The sequence below is a fragment of the Coregonus lavaretus genome (assembly GCF_964263955.1).
Source record: "Coregonus lavaretus genome assembly, chromosome: 31".
Taxonomy (NCBI): Eukaryota; Metazoa; Chordata; class Actinopteri; order Salmoniformes; family Salmonidae; genus Coregonus; species Coregonus lavaretus.
The window spans coordinates 17,192,198-17,214,452 of NC_140018.1; the positions used below are offsets into that span (position 1 = coordinate 17,192,198).

General features: G+C 46.2%; 1 protein-coding gene across 1 annotated transcript in view; it reads right to left on the reverse strand.

Moving 5' to 3' along the window:
• Positions 1–22,255, reverse strand: part of LOC311107199 (tyrosine-protein phosphatase non-receptor type 14-like) — a 103,351-nt gene that overhangs the window by 25,052 nt on the left and 56,044 nt on the right. The window contains exons 4-5 of the mRNA XM_084149692.1: positions 3,415–3,512; positions 1,411–1,478 (exon numbers count right to left, since the gene is read on the reverse strand). Of these exons, the coding sequence (XP_084005818.1) occupies positions 1,411–1,478; positions 3,415–3,512 (166 nt within the window). The remainder of the gene's footprint in view (positions 1–1,410; positions 1,479–3,414; positions 3,513–22,255) is intronic.

A 22,255-nucleotide genomic window follows, 5' to 3' on the forward strand; every position in this document is an offset into this window, starting at 1 on the left:
ACTCATTCAAGGGTTTTTCTACATTGTAGAATAATAGTGAAGACATCAAAACTATGAAATAACACATATCGAATCATGTAGTAACCAAAAAAAGTGTTAAACAAATCAAAATATATTTTAATAGCCACCCTTTGCCTTGATGACAGCTTTGCACAAGCTTGGCATTCTCTCAACCAGCTTCATGAGGTAGTCACCTGGAATACATTTCAATTAACAGGTGTGCCTTGTTAAAAGGGGGGGGGGGGGGGGGGGGGGGTTATACAGAACATAGCCCTATTTGGTAAAAGACCAAATCCATATTATGACAAGAACAGTTCAAATAAGTAAAGAGAAACGACAGTTCTACTGTATGCTACAATAGAAACGACAACACGATATACAGAAAATAAGGCACTTACTTTGATTGGAACGCACACATGTCCAAAGGTATTATTTGTAAGGAAAACAACAAGGAAGACAATGCTAGCGCCAACCAGAAAATGTTCCAATTCGTGCAAGACTGCGCAAATGTCTGCATACTTGATCTGCGGAAACACTGGGGAGGTGCTTGGGCTCTCCTCGAAGAGAGAAGTTTGTCCGGCTCAGTAAAGCCTCAAACATAAATTGTCCACAACGCGGAAATGGGCTACTTGTATGTGAATTAATGAGGAGGCAGAACACACCTCAATTCAAACTGTTGTTAGAAAATAAAACTTGTTCGAAAATAATTTGAAATTGACAAGTTGAAACATAGCCTATAGATAATTAGCAGGCGGCGTGTGTTAACTGTCCTGTTGCGTAACAATCACATTTTGGAACAGTGAGTGCATTCTGACATCACGTGCATAAAACAACTCAGTTAGAGATATTTGGAACTCACATGTGAAAAGGTTAATTCTCACTCTCTCTACTCCCTCCTTCCCCCCCCCTCCCCCCCCCCCCCCCCCCCCCCCCCCCCCCCCCCCCCCCCCCCCCCCCACACACACTCACCTCTTCCTCTTTCTTCCTGCCTCTCAGTTCATCTCTCCCTCCCTCCATCTCTCCCTCTCCCTCCCCCTCTCTAAGCAGGGCCTCTTGTCTGTCTTGTCTCTGTGTCAGTCAGGTATGCAGGTAGAACACAGGAGGAGGACGTACACAGGAGAGCTAGGAATCTGTGGCCTCAGGCTACACACGCAAGCACTCACTCACTCATGCACACACACCTGAGCTTGAAAAACTTCTGAGACAGGCAACATCAAACATACACACATCAAACATACACCTGAGAATACCTACTGAGAGCACACACACCTGAACACTGAAAAACATATACGATCACACACACACATGCGCACACACACACACACACACACACACACACACACACACACACACACACACACACACACACACACACACACACTGAGAGGTGTAGTGTGAGGGTTGACTCACCACTGGGAAGAGCACATACTCCCTGAGGAAGTCCTGAGACAGGAACTGTGTGAAATCCCCAAAATCAGCTATAAGAGAGGAGAGAACACACTGAGATCTACACTCAACTCTACACACACTGAGATCTACACTCAACTCTACACACACTGAGATCTACACTCTACACACACTGAGATCTACACTCAACTCTACACACACTGAGATCTACACTCAACTCTACACACACTGAGATCTACACTCAACTCTACACACACTGAGATCTACACTCAACTCTACACACACTGAGATCTACACTCAACTCTAAACACACTGAGATCTACACTCAACTCTACACACACTGAGATCTACACTCAACTCTAAACACACTGAGATCTACACTCAACTCTACACACACTGAGATCTACACTCTACACACACTGAGATCTACACTCAACTCTAAACACACTGAGATCTACACTCAACTCTAAACACACTGAGATCTACACTCTACACACACTGAGATCTACACTCAACTCTACACACACTGAGATCTACACTCAACTCTACACACACTGAGATCTACACTCAACTCTACACACACTGAGATCTACACTCAACTCTACACACACTGAGATCTACACTCAACTCTAAACACACTGAGATCTACACTCAACTCTACACACACTGAGATCTACACTCTACACACACTGAGATCTACACTCAACTCTAAACACACTGAGATCTACACTCAACTCTACACACACTGAGATCTACACTCTACACACACTGAGATCTACACTCAACTCTAAACACACTGAGATCTACACTCAACTCTACACACACTGAGATCTACACTCTACACACACTGAGATCTACACTCAACTCTAAACACACTGAGATCTACACTCAACTCACCAACTCATTGACATGAAACACATGGATAGAGTTCCAGTAACTTTCCCCAGATTCCCAGGTTTGCAGAAGTCCTTGTTGGAGAATTACAGATTTCCTACTTATTCCCTCCTAATTCTGTGAATCTTCCAACTGGGATTTCAGGAAAACCTGGGAATTTAGGCAAAGTTCATGGAATTTTGCAACCCTACACATGGAAAACATACATAATCTAAGGATGGTATACGCTCTTAGAAAAAAAGGTGCTATTAGAACCTGAAAGGGTTCTTCAGCTGTCCCCATAGGTAGAACCCTTTTGGTTCCAGGTAGAACCCTTTTGGGTTCTATGTTGAACCCTTTCCTTTTGGAACCCTTTTTTTCTAAGAGTGTACTCTCAAGGATATATGAACTATAAAACACAAGAGGGAAACACATTCAATAGGCATGGACAGGAACTGTAGTCTGACGACCTCAAAGACACATAGAAACTACAAACCCTAATAGTACCTACAGTATCTGTAGCAGGCATGCTCATGTCATATTGTGATGTCTTGTTGGGGTTTGGGTCTATCTTGGTTAATCCTACCCAACCTTCCAATGATAAAAGGATATTACATACAGCTACTGTCTGTCTGGATAATGTACAGTACTATCTCCAGATATACAGAGGTAGCTACATCCTTTAGGGCTGCTCTAATGTAATGTAATGTATGTCTGACATAGAGGGGTGTAGTGTAGAATCTGTCCTCCCTACAGATAAGGTTCTTCCTGCCTTGGCTAACCTTGGTGTTAGCGATAAGCTAACGACTGTTTACATTCTCCCCTGAGACACAGGGCCCAGGGACAGCAGGAGAGAGAGTGTGTGTGTTTGTGTTGCGGGGTTGGAAGATTAGTGTGCATGCATGTGCGTGCGTGTGTTTGTGTGTGTGTGTTGGGGAAAGGAATCCTGATAGGAACTCAAGTGGACTCAGCTCTTCTGGCGGTATGCAGCCATATTAGGTAGTGAACCCAGGATGAGCTAAGAAAGTGTGAGTCTCTCTCTCTATCTCCCTCTGGACTTAGGGTTTAAGTAGGACATAAAACGAGGTTAGTGGTAAAGCAATGGGGTATACTCCTGTGTGTACTCTGTCTTACCTTGCACTGCTAGGCCTGCTAGTCTGATGCCCTGCTCTACAGTACAGTGGAGACGTCCATCCAGCACCTCCTTCTTCACCTGCAGGTAGTACTGATACCTAGCGAGAAGAGAAGTGTCACATACTGACAGCTCAAAACACACAGTAAGGGAGTTACTAAACACAAGAAGAAAGCAACATACAGATGTAGGATCTTAATTTGCAGCAACAGGAAATGTGAATTATTATTTGGATTAGAATTAATGGACATTTTTTTAGGTCTTCATCAAGTATGACATTTCTAAGTGGAAATTACAAATTTCAGAAACCTTTTAAAACCTCAAATACACGTTTTACATTTCCTGCATTGCAAGAACGTTCTCCTGCAACAGGGTGCTCAAATTAAGATCCTGTAGAAATGTTACCTGTAAACTCCGGTAGTACTAGCACCGGAAATATTACCACACTGTTGTTGTTTCAAAATTACTAGGAATAAGTGAATCACTACTATGGAGGGTTGTAGCCGCCAGTTTGTGCAACACTGACTCATGTTCTTGGTTGGAGTTATGCACCAGCTATGGCTAGCTGTGGCTGTGCTAGAGTTATGACTGTGGGTTGGAGCAGAGTGCTAGCTAGGTAGTCTCGGAAATCCCAAACCTAGGGCAGCGAAGCTGGAACATTGGTACATTGGAGACAACGCATCTGTCTAGAGCAGTGGTATTCAAAGTCGGGGTCGTGGGGGAACTGCAGTGTGGTCACAAAACAAAACAAAATTTAAAGTACAGATTCTTGTATGGGACAATATACAAACGCTTTTGAGAAAGATCACTTGAAAAATACAATTGTATTGAATAAATGTATTTATTGGTTTCTTTTCATTTTTATACATTATGAAAATCGAACACATTGAAGGTTATTTTTAATGTAAAAATCAAAATGTACCGATTTTAAGGTTGTTTCATTAGATTTGGGGTGGGTTTGTGAGGGGTCCCCTCTGAAAAAGTTTGAATACCACTGGTCTAGAAAGACTACTAGCTAGGGCTAGGTGGGGCTGGGCTAGTGTTATGACTGTGGGTGGCTCGGCCACTGGTTTGCCAGAGGTAAGTTGATATGATACTTTTCAGACTTGGCCCAGAGCGACCTTCACAGAGTGTGGTTAGAGTGCCAAAATAAAGTGAAAGAACAGGACGAAACGTCCAGCTTTTCAGGGATTCCAGATCATGTTTTCCCCATTTTTAGCCTTGATTCAATTTTGTGTTTGACTTTTGGGCAGGGTGAAGTAGTCACAAAAGGCCACACATTAGAGAAGAGGGAGTGAAAGAGAGGGAATGGGAGAGAGAGAGAATGAGGGAAAGAGAGAGGGGAGTTAATGAGAGAGGGAGGCGTAGAGAAGGAATGTGTGAGAGAAAGTTAAAACGGTCCATTATCAAAACAGAGCAGTGTCAGGGGTGAGTCCAGCTGACCAGTTTCAGCTACACAGAACTTGCTGGTTTCCTGTTTGTTACCATGGCTACCACAGTGCGTGTTTCCACTGGAGGCTGTGAGACACCTTTACACACGCACGCATGCACAAACACACGCACACACACACACACACACACACACACACACACACACACACACACACACACACACACACACACACACACACACACACACACACACACACACACACACACACACACACACAGGGCAGTGGGGAGTTCATTGGGGAACATGCATCAGGCTGTATATGCCAGAGTCTACAAACTGTGGTCTGGAAATCACCAAGCCATCCCTGCATGCTTAGTCACTCCAGCCTGCTATAGACAAGTGCAGCTCTGTTCAGTTCAGCCACACAGGGGAAGTCCAGGGATAACCCATAGAGAGAGAATGTCAGGAGCGAGACTTGTTAAAGTCAAGTGTCAACTACAAACCACTATCATATGCCACGGTCTTACTGTGTTCTTAACTTTCTTTGTCTCTCTACCTTACTTTATCATTCTCAAACTCTTCTCTATTCCTGTCTCTCTCTCTCTCCCCTGCCTTGTCTCCCTTTCTCTCTTTCTTTTCTCACCTATATCTCCCTCTTCCCCCCTCTCTCTCCTCGCTCTCTCCCTCTCGTCTCTCTGGTTCTTTTTTTAGCTCCACTGTGTGTACTCGGGATCTATAATCTGACCGCGCCCTCCTCCCTCACCCTGTCATTACACCGGTTAGCTGAGCTGCCATTCTGTTCCCCTGGCAACCCTCTAATTAGCTAACCCCTGGATGGGGAGGAGCCCACTGTGGTCAAGTGGGCGGTGCTTCAGCAGGAAAACACTGCAGAGGTTCTGGAATGGGTTCTAGTTATGTTGAGTGAACGTTCCCTCAACGCTTAACACCCTCTTGGGTCAGAGGGGAAATGGTGTCTCGGTGCGGCTGTCTCTTTCTCATTGGCAGAAGGATAACAAAATGATGATGTTTATATTTATATATGTGAGCAGCCATGGCAGAGTGGCAGACTGTAGACATGATGATTGAGAAGCAAGCCGGGCCACTTAAAGTAGACCGTCTTCAGCACAATTACATCTCTTAAGGGATAAATGAAGTTTTATAGATTTGAATTGAATCAGATTGAAAGAGAGCATGAAATAGTCATATACAGTCCTTAGGGCCAACAGTGTCTGCTGGTTGATTTTTATCTCACCTGGTTGGTTACTCAGGCTTAGAAAACCAGCTGTTTAGGTCACACCTGGTATTAGGGCGATATGGCTAAAATATCATATCACAATATTTTCCTCATTTTCGACGGTATGACGGTATTTTGTTTTTTAATAATACAAGTTCTAAATATACTTCATGAGTAGTGCATGACACTAGGGTGGCAACAAATATACAGTGCCTTCGGAAAGTATTCAGAACCCTTGACTGTTTCCACATTTTATTACATTACAGCCGTATTCTAAAATGGATTAAATAAATAAAAATCCCCAGCAATCAACACACAATACCCCATAATGACGAAGCGAAAACTGTTTTTTTGACATTTTTGCAAATGTATAATATTTAAAAACAGAAATACCTTATTTACATAAGTATTCAGACCCTTTGCTATGAGACTCGAAATTGAGCTCAGGTGCATCCTGTTTCCATTGATCATCTTTGAGATGTTTCTACAACTTGATTGGAATCCACCTGTGGTAAATTCAATTGATTGGACATAATTTGGAAAGGCACACACCTGTCTATATAAGGTCCCACAGTTGACAGTGCATGTCAGAGAAAAAACCAAGCCATGAGGTCGAAGGAATTGTCCGTAGAGCTCAGAGACAGGATTGTGTTGAGGCACGGATCTGGGGAAGGGTACCAAAAATGTTTGCAGCATTGAAGGTCCCCAAGAACACAGTAACCTCCATCATTCTTAAATGGAATAAGTTTGGAACCACCAAGGCTCTTCCTAGAGCTGGCCACCTGGCCAAACTAAGCAATCTGGGGAGAAGGGCCTTGGTCAGGGAGGTGACCAAGAACCCGATGGTCACTCTGACAGAGCTCTAGATTTCCTCTGTGGAGATGGGAGAAACTTCCAGAAGGACAACCATCTCTGCAGCACTCCCACCAATCAGGCCTTTATGGTAGAGTGGCCAGACGGAAGCCACTCCTCAGTAAAAGGCACATGACAACCCGCTTGGAGTTTGCCAAAAGGCACCTAAAGACTCTCAGACAATGAGAAACAAGATGCTCTGGTCTGATGAAACCAAGATTGAACTCTTTGGCCTGAATGCCAAGCGTCATGTCTGGAGGAAACCTGGCACCATCCCTACGGTGAAGCATGGTGGTGGCAGCATTATGCTGTGGAGATGTTTTTCAGCGGCAGGGACTGGGAGACTAGTCAGGATCGAGGAAAAGATTAATGGAGCAAAGTACAGAGAGATCCTTGATGAAAACCTGCTTCAGAGCACTCAGGACCTCAGACTGGGGAGAAGGTTCACCTTCCAACAGGACAACGACCCTAAGCACACAGCCAAGACGACGCAGGAGTGGCTTCGGGACAAGTCTCTGAATGTCCTTGATTGGCCCAGCCAGAGCCCGGACTAGAACCCGATCGAACATCTCTGGAGACACCTGAAAATAGCTGTGCAGCAATGCTCCCCATCCAACCTGAGAGGATCTGCAGAGAAGAATGGGAGAAACTCCCCAAATACAGGTGTGCCAAGCTTGTAGCGTCATACCCAAGAAGACTCGAGGCTGTAATCGCTGCCAAAGGCGCTTCAACAAAGTACTGAGTAAAGGGTCTGAATACTTGTGTAAATGTCATATTTCTGTTTTTTACATTTCTAAAAACCTGTTTTTGGTTTGTTATTATGGGGTATTGTGTGTAGATTGATGAGGAAAAAAAACAAGTTAATCCATTTTAGAATAAGACTAACATAACAAAATGTGGAAAAAGTCAAGGGGTCTGAATACTTTCGGAATGCACTGTATATACAAAAGTATTTGGACACCCCTTCAAATTAGTGGATAGGATGCCACCTTTGCAACAAGTAAGTTCGTCAAATATCTGCCCTGCTAGAGCTGCCCCGGTCAACTGTAAGTGCTGTTATTGCGAAGTGGAAATGTCTAAGAGCAACAACGGCTCAGCCGCGAAGTGGTAGGCCTCACAAGCTCACGGGACCGCAGAGTCCTGAAGTGCGTACAAATTGTCTGACCTCGGTTGCAACACTCGCTACAGAGTTCCAAACTGCCTCTGAAAGCAATGTCAGCACAAGAACTGTTCGTCGGGAGCTTCATGAAATGGGTTTCTATGGCTGAGCAGCTGCACACAAGCCTAAGATCACCATGCACAATGCCAAGCGTCGGCTGGAGTGGTGTAAAGCTTGCCGCCATTGGACTCGTCACCATTGGACGTGTGGAAACGCGTTCTCTGGAGTGATGAATCACGCTTCACCATCTGGCAGTCTGACGGACGAATCTGGGTTTGGCAGATGTCAGGAGAACGCAACTTGCCCGAATGCATAGTGCAAACTGTAAAGTTTGGTGGAGGAGGAATAATGGTCTGGGGCTGTTTTTTATGGTTCGGGCTAGGCCCCTTAGTTCCAGTGAAGGGAAATCTTAATGCTACAGCATACAATGGCATTCTAGATTATTCTGTGCTTCCAAATTTGTGGCAACAGTTTGGGGAAGGCCTTTTCCTGTTTCAGCATGATAATGCCCCCGTGCACAAAGCGAGGTCCCATACAGAAATGGTTTGTCGAGATCGGTGTGGAAGAATTTGACTGGTCTTCTTAAATTTTGTTTAACAAAAATAAGAAACCTGCAATATTCAGATCTGCATCCAGATCGTTAACCCTCTGCGCCACCAGGGGATAGCTGTGGCATTGCAGAGTTTTTTCAGTCTAATATGGTTAATCAGAACACAGAACACAATTTCTGAGTTATTAAAATGTTCCCATCCTCTTCATATTCATATTTTATGATTTTGCTTTTTGCTATTGCACTTTACATTTTTTTCTTAATTTCTTTAGGGGGTAGATCAGCTTTAATATTGCAGATAGATTGTGGCTTGATAGAAGCCACAATCTATCTGCAATATTAAAGCTGATCTACCCCCTAAAAAAATATATTTCTTTATATATATTTTCCTTTATTATTTTCCCCTAACCCTACCACCCCTACCCTAGTTGGAGTAAACTAATGGACAACTAAACTTAGGCTTCTACCTCAAGCTTCTACATACAGTGAGGGAAAAAAGTATTTGATCCCCTGCTGATTTTGTACGTTTGCCCACTGACAAAGAAATGATCAGTCTATAATTTTAATGGTATGTTTATTTGAACAGTGAGAGACAGAATTACAACAAAAAAATCCAGAAAAACGCATGTCAAAAATGTTATGAATTGATTTGCATTTTAATGAGGGAAATACGTATTTGACCCCTCTGCAAAACATGACTTAGTACTTGGTGGCAAAACCCTTGTTGGCAATAACAGCGGTCAGACGGTTCTTGTAGTTGGCCACAAGGTTTGCACACATCTCAGGAGGGATTTTGTCCCACTCCTCTTTGCAGATCTTTTCCAAGTCATTAAGGTTTCGAGGCTGACGTTTGGCAACTCGAATCTTCAGCTCCCTCCACAGATTTTTATGGGATTAAGGTCTGGAGACTGGCTAGGCCACTCCAGGACCTTAATGTGCTTCTTCTTGAGCCACTCCTTTGTTGCCTTGGCTGTGTGTTTTGGGTCATTGTCATGCTGGAATACCCATCCACGACCCATTTTCAATGCCCTGGCTGAGGGAAGGAGGTTCTCACCCAAGATTTGACGGTACATGACCCCGTCCATCGTCCCTTTGATGCGGTGAAGTTGTCCTGTCCCCTTAGCAGAAAAACACCCCCAAAGCATAATGTTTCCACCTCCATGTTTGACGGTGGGGATGGTGTTCTTGGGGTCATAGGCAGCATTCCTCCTCCTCCAAATACGGCGAGTTGAGTTGATGCCAAAGAGCTCGATTTTGGTCTCATCTGACCACAACACTTTCACCCAGTTCTCCTCTGAATCATTCAGATGTTCATTGGCAAACTTCAGACGGGCATGTATATGTGCTTTCTTGAGCAGGGGGACCTTGCGGGCGCTGCAGGATTTCAGTCCTTCACGGCGTAGTGTGTTACCAATTGTTTTCTTGGTGACTATGGTCCAAGCTGCCTTGAGATCATTGACAATATCCTCCCGTGTAGTTCTGGGCTGATTCCTCACCGTTCTCATGATCATTGCAACTCCACGAGGTGAGATCTTGCATGGAGCCCCAGGCCGAGGGAGATTGACAGTCCTTTTGTGTTTCTTCCATTTGCGAATAATTGCACCAACTGTGGTCACCTTCTCACCAAGCTGCTTGGTGATGGTCTTGTAGCCCATTCCAGCCTTGTGTAGGTCTATGGGTAGCTCTTTGGTCTTGGCCATGGTGGAGAGTTTGGAATCTGATTGATTGATTGCTTCTGTGGACAGGTGTCTTTTATACAGGTAACAAGCTGAGATTAGGAGCATTCCCTTTAAGAGTGTGCTCCTAATCTCAGCTCGTTACCTGTATAAAAGACACTTGGGAGCCAGAAATCTTTCTGATTAAGAGGGGGTCAAATACTTATTTCCCTCATTAAAATGCAAATCAATTTATAACTTTTTTGACATGCGTTTTTATGGATTTTGTTGTTGTTATTCTGTCTCTCACTGTTCAAATAAGCCTACCATTAAAATTATAGACTGATCATTTCTTTGTCAGTGGGCAAACGTACAAAATCAGCAGGGGATCAAATACCTTTTTCCCTCACTGTACTATTTTAAGGACACAGTATATTTTACATTAGTTATCTTTTGTTTGTTATTAGTCTCATTCTTCAGCTACCCTCAACCCCTCCCATCTATCTTTGAAGATCGTCCAGTTTTGATTTCTATTTGCCATATCTTTTTCAACTGTGCTGTGATGTTTCACAAAAGGTCTGAACCTATATATGGACACAGTATATTTTACATTAGTTATCTTGTTTTTTTGTTATTTTTAGTCCAACCCTTCAGCTCCCCTCAAACCCTACCATCTATCTCTGAACACCATCCAGTTTCATTTCTAATTGCCATATATTTTTCAACTGTGTTGTGATGTTTCACAAAAGTTCTGAACCTTTCTATTCTCATAATTTCTACAGATAATTAAAGATAAACATTTTTGCTAAGAGTATTATTATATTTTGATTGACTGACTATGACTTTTCAAATCACCCAGCAGTGCTATTTGCAGAGTTAGCTCCAGGTAAATGTTGCAATTCTTCAGCCATTCCTGAACCTGCGACCAAAAACAAGCTACATATGTCTCCCGAGAGTCTCCCGAGTGGCGCAGTGGTCTAAGGCACTGCATCGCAGTGCTAGCTGTGCCACTAGAGATCCTGGTTCGAATCCAGGCTCTGTCGTAGCCGGCCGTGACCGGGAGACCCATGGGGCGGCGCACAATTCGTCCAGGGTAGGGGAGGGAATGGCCGGCAGGGGATGTAGCTCAGTTGGTAGAGCATGGCGTTTGCAATGCCAGGGTTGTGGGTTCAATAAAATAATGTATGTTCTAACTGTAAGTCGCTCTGGATAAGAGCGTCTGCTAAATGACTAAAATGTAAATGTACATATGGACAGTACCAAAACTAGTAAGGTACTTAATTGTTACCCAGAAATGATTTGGTATTGAGATAAAAACAGCTGCAATCTTTAAATCAATAAAATATTATAGAATTGAACCTGAATATTTATTATGTATCATCATTTTTCAGAATGGGTATTGCATGCATTTCTATGTTTTGATTGAAATTGAAAAAAGGTCAAATTGTTTCTTATTTAGCTTGAGGTTTCTGAGCCTGTATTTGAGAAGCACATGAATACATACACAAGTAGTGCTGAGAGATTAGTGCTTTTTGAGGTCGGTTTGGATTCGGTTCGATTCCCCCCAACAATATCACGTTTTTTATTTTGGTTTCAATATTTACTTTTTTTTTTTTTTTTTTACATGAAATGCACTATACATTATGTGGGTTGAATGCTCTATCAACACAGAATAAAACCATTCATAAAAATCCCATGATGCTAGTGAATGCCCATTACTGCTTATCACTTATTAAACATAATTTATTCACATTACTTTACTAAAATATTTCAGTTGCTGTGTATTTTACATTTGTTTTAGGCCTATTTGATTACTTTATTATTCTATTCCAAGTCATCATCTCATCTCTATAGAGCTGCTGCCTATGCTGTCTAACAAAATCACTATTTTAGTAGTTCTTCAAAGTAAATAAGGCATACTTTTATGACTGCTGAATTCCAACTATCAATCTTCGATCATGTATTTTCAGGTAGAGATAACTGCTCTCTATCCCTCTCGATTGCACTCTCTTCTGTCTCTTCTCTCTGTCTCAGACCGGACAAGTACTTTTTCAACATTTTGTTACTGTCACAAGCCGGGCTAGAACTCCGGTCTCAGATGTGGAAAGCTGGGGGTACTACCCCTTAGCCACAGAGGAGGTGTTGTAGGACCCAAATGAAACACCCAAGGCAATACTCCAGGTAAGTTGATTTAATGTTCCAAAACAGGAGGCAAAACAAAACAACTCCACGAGGGGAGAAAAACAAACTAAAGATAACTTCGAACAGCTTACTAGGACAGACACGGTGGGACACAGCAGGAGACACATAGTCAGGACGCAATAACCAAGTGAGAAACAAGGGGAAAACACACAGCTAAAATACTAAAGGGCAAACAAGGCACAGGTGACCTGGATCAAACTAATGAGGACACACGAGGAAGAACTAAGGCAGAGGGGAACACAGCTGACCTCTAGAGGCCCGGAGACAAACAGGAGAAGCAGGAAGCTGACAGGACCCCCTCCTCTAGGAACGACTCCTGACGTTCCTTCCAGAACACCCTGGCCCCCGGGTGCGAAAATCTCGGATCAACCCTGGGTCCAGGATGTCCCTGGCTGGAACCCAGGAGCGCTCCTCTGGCCCGTAGCCCTCCCAGTCCACCAGATACTGCAGAGAGTTCTGGACCCTCCGGGAGTCCAGTATCCGGCGGACTGTGTAGGCTGGCTGGCCGTCAATGATCCTGGGAGGTGGCGGGGGTCTGCGTGGGGGGGCAAAGGGAGAAGACAAGACAGGTTTAATAAGTGAAACATGGAAAGTGGGGTTAATTCTAAGGGAACGAGGGAGAACCAAACGATAAGACACAGGGTTAACCTTTCTAGCAATGCGGAAAGGGCCGATGTATCTCTGGGAAAGCTTCTTGGACTCGACCCGGAGGGGCAGGTTCTTGGTGGCCAACCAAACTCTCTGACCAGCTCGGAAACTAGGGGCCGTCCGGCGGTGGCGATTAGCCTGACTTTGGTATCTCTGGGAGGTCCGAAGGAGGGCACGCCTGGCCTTCTTCCAGGTCCGCCTACAGCGTTGGACAAAGCGCTGGGCCGAGGGAACACCAACTTGCGCCTCCTCCTCTGGAAATAATGGAGGGTTGTAACCGAACTGGCATTCGAAGGGGGACAATCCGGTGGCTGAGGACTGGAGGGTGTTGTGGGCATATTCAGCCCAAATGATATAGGTGGCCCAAGACGTGGGATTACTGGCCGCCATACACCGCAGGGTGGTCTCCAGATCCTGATTAATCCGTTCCGTTTGACCATTAGACTCTGGATGGAACCCTGACGATAGGCTGGCTGTGGCCCCAACAAGCCTGCAGAAGGCCCCCCAAAACCGGGACGAGAATTGGGGACCTCGGTCAGAGACCACGTCCAGGGGAATACCAAATATCCGGAAGACATGGTTCATGAGGAGCTCAGCAGTCTCCTTAGCCGAGGGCAGCTTGGGCAGGGGAATAAACCGGGCAGCCTTAGAGAAACGGTCTACCACCACTAGGATGACGGTGTTGCCCTGGGATAGAGGAAGTCCCGTAACAAAGTCCAGAGACAGGTGTGACCATGGCCTTCGAGGAACAGGTAAGGGATGGAGCAGTCCCTGGGGTCGCTGGCGTGTCGACTTTCCCTGGTTGCACACCGGGCAGGCCTCCACATAGACCTGCACGTCCTTCTTGATGGACGGCCACCAAAACCGCCGTCGGAGGAACTCCAGTGTGCGAGCACTGCCTGGATGGCATGTCAAGGGCGACTCATGACCCCACTGCAAGACGCGGGCCCGAACAGAGAGAGGAACGTACAGGCGACCGGCAGGACCACCGCCTGGATCGGGCTCATGGACAAGAGCTTCTCGTACCCCTCTTTCTAGTTCCCACTGAAGAGGTGCGACGATCCTAGACCTCGGAATAATCGATGCCAAGGGCTTCTCTCGTACCTCGGGAGAATAGACTCGAGACAGGGCATCCGGCTTGACGTTCTTGGTGCCAGGTCGGTAAGACAGGAGGAACTGGAATCGATTGAAGAAAAGGGACCATCGTGCTTGCCGAGGGTTCATCCGCTTAGCCTGTTGGAGATATTCCAGGTTCTTGTGGTCTGTGAGAACCTGGAAAGGGTGCTGAGCCCCCTCAAGCCAATGGCGCCACTCCTCCAAGGCCAGTTTTACCGCAAGCAACTCTAGATCCCCCACGTGGTAGTTGCGCTCGGCCTCAGACAGGCGGCGAGACATGAAGGCACAAGGGTGTAATCTCCCATCCGCACCCCTCTGTGACAGGACGGCTCCCACCCCCACCTCTGAGGCGTCCACCTCCACCACGAAAGGTCTTTCTGGGTCAGGGGTCACCAGAATCGGAGCAGAAGTGAAGCGGCGCTTGAGATCCTCGAAGGCCCCTGCTGCTTCCGGACCCCAGTGAATCCTGGTCCCTCCTCCCTTGGTAAGCGTCGTCAAGGGGGCTACCACCGAGCTGAAATTCTTGATGAACTTCCGATAGAAGTTAGAAAAGCCAATGAACCGTTGAACCTCCTTGACCGTGGCAGGTGTGGGCCAATCGTGGACCGCCTTGACCTTCTTGGGATCCATCTCTAGGTGCCCAGGAGTGACAATAAACCCGAGAAACTGAGTCTGAGAAACATGAAATTCACACTTCTCAGGCTTAACGTAGAGGTGATTGTCAAGGAGCCTCTGGAGAACCCGGCTAACATGCCCCTCATGCTCCTTCAGTGACCTCGAGAAGATGAGGATATCGTCCAGGTACACGAAAACGAACAGATTAAGCATATCCCGGAGAACATCATTAATCAGGGCTTGGAATACTGCGGGGGCATTGGTGAGCCCGAACGGCATCACCCGATATTCATAGTGCCCCGTGGGCGTGTTGAACGCCGTCTTCCATTCGTCTCCTGGCCGGATCCGCACGAGATGGTAAGCATTGCGGAGATCCAGCTTAGTAAAAATGGAAGCCCCTTGAAGCAGCTCAAAAGCAGTGGCCATGAGAGGAAGGGGGTATCGATTCCGAACCGTGATCTTGTTGAGTCCCCGGTAATCAATACAAGGCCTAAGACCCCCGTCTTTCTTTTCAACAAAAAAGAAGCCCGCCCCAGCCGGGGAAGTAGAGGCATAGATGAGGCCGGCTGCCAAGGACTCCTTAATGTAGGTGTCCATAGCTGCGTGCTCGGGGGAGGACAAGGAAAAGATCCGACCTCTAGGAGGGCAGCACCCAGGGAGTAGATCAATGGCACAGTCATACGTGCGATGAGGCGGTAAGGCAGTAGCCCGGGCCTTGCTGAACACTGCCTTGAACCGATGGTAAACACTGGGGACTCGGGAGACGTCAACAGACTCTTGAAACTGGGTACTAGGGGCTGAGGGACTCTGAAGCATGCAGGTGAGTTGGCAAGTGGGACCCCAGCTTAGAATGGTGCCAGTAGGCCAGTCGATCTGGGGATTATGTCTGCATAGCCAAGGGTGACCCAGGATAATAGGATACTCGGGAGAGTCAATAAGATAGAAGGTCTCCTCCTGCTGGTGTTGAGAGATGGTAAGTCGCAGGGACTGAGTCGCCTCGGTAACCTTTCCTGGTTCCAGAGGTCTGCCATCTAAGGCTGTAACGGCCTGGGGTTGAGGAAGTAGTTGGGTAGGGATCTTAAGTTCCTTAGCCAAGGTTACATCCAGGAAATCACCTGCGGCACCGGAATCGATCATAGCCTGGACCCGATGCTGGTGGCCCCCCCAGGACAGAGTGGCTGGAATAGCCAGGACAGCGTTAGTAGGAGGCGCTCTAATTCTCCCCATCACAGCCCTCCTGTAGCTGGGCGGGGACAGGCGTTTCCCGAAAGCTCGGGGCAAGTGGAGCGGAAGTGGCCGGCAACCCCGCAGTAGAGGCACCGACGCTCCCTCATGCGACGTTCCCTTTCGTTGGGAGAAAGCCTGGAACGGCCTAACTGCATGCTCTCCGGGGAATCCTGGAGCAGTTCCGGAGCCGGGGAAGCTCTGAATGACGGAGTCCAAACAGGAGAAACAGAGCTGCTCAGAGGAACTTGGGACTGAGACACCTGACGGCGAGCCGTTCTCCGCTCTCTTAGACGATTGTCCAGGCGGATGGCCAAGGCTATGAGGGACTCGAGATCTCCAGCTGGTTCCCGGGTGGCTAACTCATCTTGAAGGGGCTCAGATAACCCTCCCTGAAAGCAGACCCTCAGCGCTTCATCATTCCATCCGCTCCTTGCTGCTATGGTCCGGAACTCAATGGCAAAATCTGCCGTGCTTCGGGGGCCCTGACGGAGAGACAGTAGGCGCTTGGAAGCCTCCCGCCCACTGACAGGATGATCGAACACCCGCTTGAACTCTTCTACAAATGCAGCGTGGGAGTCACAACAGGCCTCCTGGGACTGCCACACCGCAGAAGCCCAGGCGAGCGCCTTGTCTGAAAGAAGGGTAATGATGTAGGCAATCTTGGAACGGTCTGTGGGAAAACTTGAGGGTTGGAGCTCGAAGGTGAGGGAGCATTGGGTGAGGAAACCCTGGCAAGAGCTTGGATCCCCAGAAAAGGGCTTGGGAGGTGGTAGTCGGGGCTCCGCCAACCGAGAAGGCCGGTCGTCACTGGGGGGTGACCTGGGGGAAGGGAGAGGACCAGGGAGGCGTTCAAAGAGCTGGCGGAGGGAACTCATCATTTCGGCCAGGAGTTGAGAATGACTAGCCATCAGCTCCTCTTGTCGGCTGAGAACGGCTTCATGGCGCTGGAAAGAAGCCTCATGTCGAGTGATCACCGCCAACAGGTCCTGGGAACTGAGTGTTTCTGGGTCCATGAGTGACTTGGTTATTCTGTCACAAGCCGGGCTAGAACTCCGGTCTCAGATGTGGAAAGCTGGGGGTACTACCCCTTAGCCACAGAGGAGGTGTTGTAGGACCCAAATGAAACACCCAAGGCAATACTCCAGGTAAGTTGATTTAATGTTCCAAAACAGGAGGCAAAACAAAACAACTCCACGAGGGGAGAAAAACAAACTAAAGATAACTTCGAACAGCTTACTAGGACAGACACGGTGGGACACAGCAGGAGACACATAGTCAGGACGCAATAACCAAGTGAGAAACAAGGGGAAAACACACAGCTAAAATACTAAAGGGCAAACAAGGCACAGGTGACCTGGATCAAACTAATGAGGACACACGAGGAAGAACTAAGGCAGAGGGGAACACAGCTGACCTCTAGAGGCCCGGAGACAAACAGGAGAAGCAGGAAGCTGACAGTTACGTTACAGCCTTGTTTTAAAAATGATTTAATTGTTTTTTCGCCTTCATTAATCTACACACAATACCCCATGACGACAGAGCAAAAACAGGTTTATAGAAATGTTTGCACATTTATTAAATATTAAAAACCGAAATATCACATTTACATAAGTATTCACACCCTTTACTCAGTACTTTGCTGACGCACATTTGGCAGCGATTACAGCCTCAAGCCTTCTTGGGTTTCTCTCATTCTTCTCTGCAGATCCTCTCAAGCTCTGTCAGGTTGGATGGGGAGCATCGCTGCACAGCTATTTTCAGATCTCTCCAGAGATGTCCTGTCGGAAGGTAAACCTTCTCCCAAGTCTGACGTCCTGAGCACTCTGGAGCAGGTTTTCATCAAGGATCTCTCTGTACTTTGCTCCGTTCATCTCTCCCTTGATCCTGACTAGTCTCCCAGTCCCTGCCGCTGAAAAACATCCCCACATCATGATACTGCCACCACCATGCTTCACTGTAGGGATGCTGCCAGGTTTCTTCCAGAAGTGACGCTTGGCATTCAGGCCAAAGAGTTCAATCTTGGTTTCATCAGACCAGAGAATCTTGTTTCTCATGGTCTGAGAGTCTTTAGGTGCTTTTTGGCAAACTCCAAGCGGGCTGTCATGTGCCTTTTACTGAGGAGTGGCTTCCATCTCGCCACTCTACCATAAATGCCTGATTGGTGGAGTGCTGCAGAGATAGTTGTCCTTCTGGAAGTTTCTCCCATCTCCACAAAGGAACTCTGGAGCTCTGTCAGAGTGACTATCAGGTTCTTGGTCACCTCCCTGACCAAGGCCCTTCTCCCCCGATTGCTTAGTTTGGCCAGCTCTAGGAAGAGTCTTGGTGGTTCCAAACTTCTTCCATTTAAGAATGATGGAGGCCACTGTGTTCATGGGGAACTTCTATGCTGCAGACATTTTTGGTACCCTTCCCCAAATCTGTGCCTCCTGTCTCGGAGCTCTTCGGACAATTCCTTCGACCTCATGGCTTGGTTTTTTTTCTCTGACATGCAGTGTCAACTGTGGGACCTTATATAGACAGGTGTGTGCCTTTCCAAATAATGTCCAATCAATTGAATTTACCACAGGTGGATCCAATCAAGTTGTTGAAACATCTCAAGGATGATCAATGGAAACAGGATGCACCTGAGCTCAATTTCGAGTCTCATAGCAAAGGATCTGAATACTTATGTAAATAAGGTATTTCTGTTTTTTATATTATTATTATTTATATTACATTTAACAAACCAAACATTGAAATACCGTTATGTAAGGTAAAGTAAAAATCCAAACTGGTTCGTGCATCAATACCAGTATATAGTAAAATACGGTTTACTGCCCAGCCCTACCTGGTATTCCCTTTATAATGATGTCATAGTGGTGTAATAACACATGCACATGCACCGGGACATTCCCTGACACTATTGTAAGAGTTACAGCTGACGTGTACCATGTTTTACCATGTTAGAGTGTAGGACTGACATCACTGGAGTTCGAACCCCCAACACAACAACACAAAGACCCGTTATATGCCCACGTGTGTTCAGGCAATGGTTTCAGATGTGACAATGATGTGTTTATTCACTCCCATAAAAGCAGCCCTGAACATTTGGATATTCAGTGTTCAGAGCTTTATGGTTATCTTATTTTCCCATACTTTCTCAGCCCCCAAAACATCAGACATGTGTGTTTCACTTCACCTCACTCCTTCAGCAAAGACAGCTTTGTTATGTTTATCTCACAGTTTGCTCTAGTGTATCCTCAACTCAAGAGGCCTACTCCCCCAACGCCAAAAAAACATCCAGGCAACCCCCTCACACAGAGAGGCCGCGTCCACCCCCGCACCCCCAGATGGGGCCAGCCAGTGTGTGTGGGAGGTGGGGGGATTCCATGCTTTTACATGGTATTATCGTTGAACCGACAGAGGGTAAAATGTGTGTCTGTGGGAGAAGAGCTCTGATAACTAGCTGAACAAAGCTGGGATTTCAAGGCAGTATGTGCCGCTGCCCCCATGGCTCACTGGGGCCAGGTGATGAGGTCTGGTCTGGATGAAGGGGTTGGACATTTCCATCATATTGCTTCAACAATTCCAGCATGGTGTATAGGGTTTGGACAACACACAGCGGCTAACATTAGCATAGTTAGACGCTAATGTGATTTGGTCTAAAATCAGTACATCGTGAGTTTGGTTCCTTCAGGCAGAGGGAGACAAACCATGCTGCACCCAACACCGCATCCCCACCTCCCAACCCTAGTTAACCCTGCCTCGGGTGATTTCCACAGCTGCAGAGAGAGATGTAATGAAGGAGGGAGGGATGGAGGGATCTAGTATCAGGTTTCACATCAAAAGCACCCTTCTTCACTTCAAAGACACAATTCACAACTGAAACCATTGCCGGAACTGAAGCCAACCAATCTTATCTGTGTTTACAACCTTATTTCCCTTTTCCCCCTCCTTCTCTCCCTCTTTCTCATTCCCCCAATACTCCTCTTCCCCCTCACCCTCAATCCCCCCCCCAGGTGTGTAAGCAATAGAATGACCGCCCAGCTCGTTGCTATGGGAGACACCACGACACCAAAGACATGGGTCACTGGTTTTACTCTCATCCTGCGAATGACTCTTTAAACCATTCTACCAGATTCAAAGTTGTATAAAGTTGCCCCAAGACACTGATCTAAGGTTAGTTTGTGTCCCCCTCCCTAATAATTAATGTTAGGATTGGGCTAAGGTAAACTGATCTTAGATCTGTGCCTAGTGCAACTTCTACCTGGAGCAGCAGACTGCTGCCAGGAGGACCCAGCTGGCTGCTATGGCACTCACACCTGTTTTACACATTATAATGACCGTAGAACGAAGGGGTGAGAAGTTACAAATGATGCTGCTGAAGGCTGTTAAAGAAAGTGGATCGATTCTTCGGCTTTACTGAACAGATTCTTGGAGACGAGCGGGAGGGTGTGTGTGTGTGTGTCAGGCAGACTTTTGCCATGGCCCCCACCTCAACCCCACCCCATGCCTAACACTTCTGCTGGGAGGAATGTGTGGTCCTCCTTCCTCCTCCACTCCTACTCCTCCTACGGCTGTGCCAACATTCCACACGGACTCCTAACCACACACCAGAGAGAGAGAGAACTTTAACTATTTGCACACCATTATAACACTGTACAGTGGGGGGAAAAAGTATTTAGTCAGCCACCAATTGTGCAAGTTCTCCCACTTAAAAAGATGAGAGAGGCCTGTAATTTTCATCATAGGTACACGTCAACTATGACAGACAAATTGAGGAAAAAAATCCAGAGAATCACATTGTAGGATTTTTAATGAATTTCTTTGCAAATTATGGTGGAAAATAAGTATTTGGTCACCTACAAACAAGCAAGATTTCTGGCTCTCACAGACCTGTAACTTCTTCTTTAAGAGGCTCCTCTGTCCTCCACTCGTTACCTGTATTAATGGCACCTGTTTGAACTTGTTATCAGTATAAAAGACACCTGTCCACAACCTCAAACAGTCACACTCCAAACTCCACTATGGCCAAGACCAAAGAGCTGTCAAAGGACACCAGAAACAAAATTGTAGACCTGCACCAGGCTGGGAAGACTGAATCTGCAATAGGTAAGCAGCTTGGTTTGAAGAAATCAACTGTGGGAGCAATTATTAGGAAATGGAAGACATACAAGACCACTGATAATCTCCCTCGATCTGGGGCTCCACGCAAGATCTCACCCCGTGGGGTCAAAATGATCACAAGAACGGTGATCAAAAATGTCCAGGCCCGTCTGAAGTTTGCTAGAGTGCATTTGGACGATCCAGAAGAGGATTGGGAGAATGTCATATGGTCAGATGCTGAGTTGCATCCAAAGAACACCATACCTACTGTGAAGCATGGGGGTGGAAACATCATGCTTTGAAACATCGTGCTTTTTCTGCAAAGGGACCAGGACGACTGATCGGTGTAAAGGAAAGAATGAATGGGGCCATGTATCGTGAGATTTTGAGTGAAAACCTCCTTCCATCAGCAAGGGCATTGAAGATGAAACGTGGCTGGGTCTTTCAGCATGACAATGATCCCAAACACACCGCCCGGGCAACGAAAGAGTGGCTTCGTAAGAAGCATTTCAAGGACCTGGAGTGGCCTAGCCAGTCTCCAGATCTCAACCCCATAGAAAATCTTTGGAGGGAGTTGAAAGTCTGTGTTGCCCAGCGACAGCCCCAAAACATCACTGCTCTAGAGGAGATCTGCATGGAGGAATGGGCCAAAATACCAGCAACAGTGTGTGAAAACCTTGTGAAGACTTACAGAAAACATTTGACCTGTGTCATTGCCAACAAAGGGTATATAACAAAGTATTGAGAAACTTTTGTTATTGACCAAATACTTATTTTCCACCATAATTTGCAAATAAATTCATAAAAAATTCTACAATGTGATTTTCTGGAAAAAAAATGTCTCATTTTGTCTGTCATAGTTGACGTGTACCTATGATGAAAATTACAGGCCTCTCTCATCTTTTTAAGTGGGAGAACTTGCACAATTGGTGGCTGACTAAATACTTTTTTCCCCCACTGTACATAGCCCTAATATGACATTTGAAATGTCTCTATTCCTTTTAAACTTTTGTGAGTGTAATGTTTACTGTTCATTTTTGATTGTTTATTTCACTTTCATTTATTATCTATTTGACTTGCTTCCCATGCCAATAAAGCCCTTTGAAT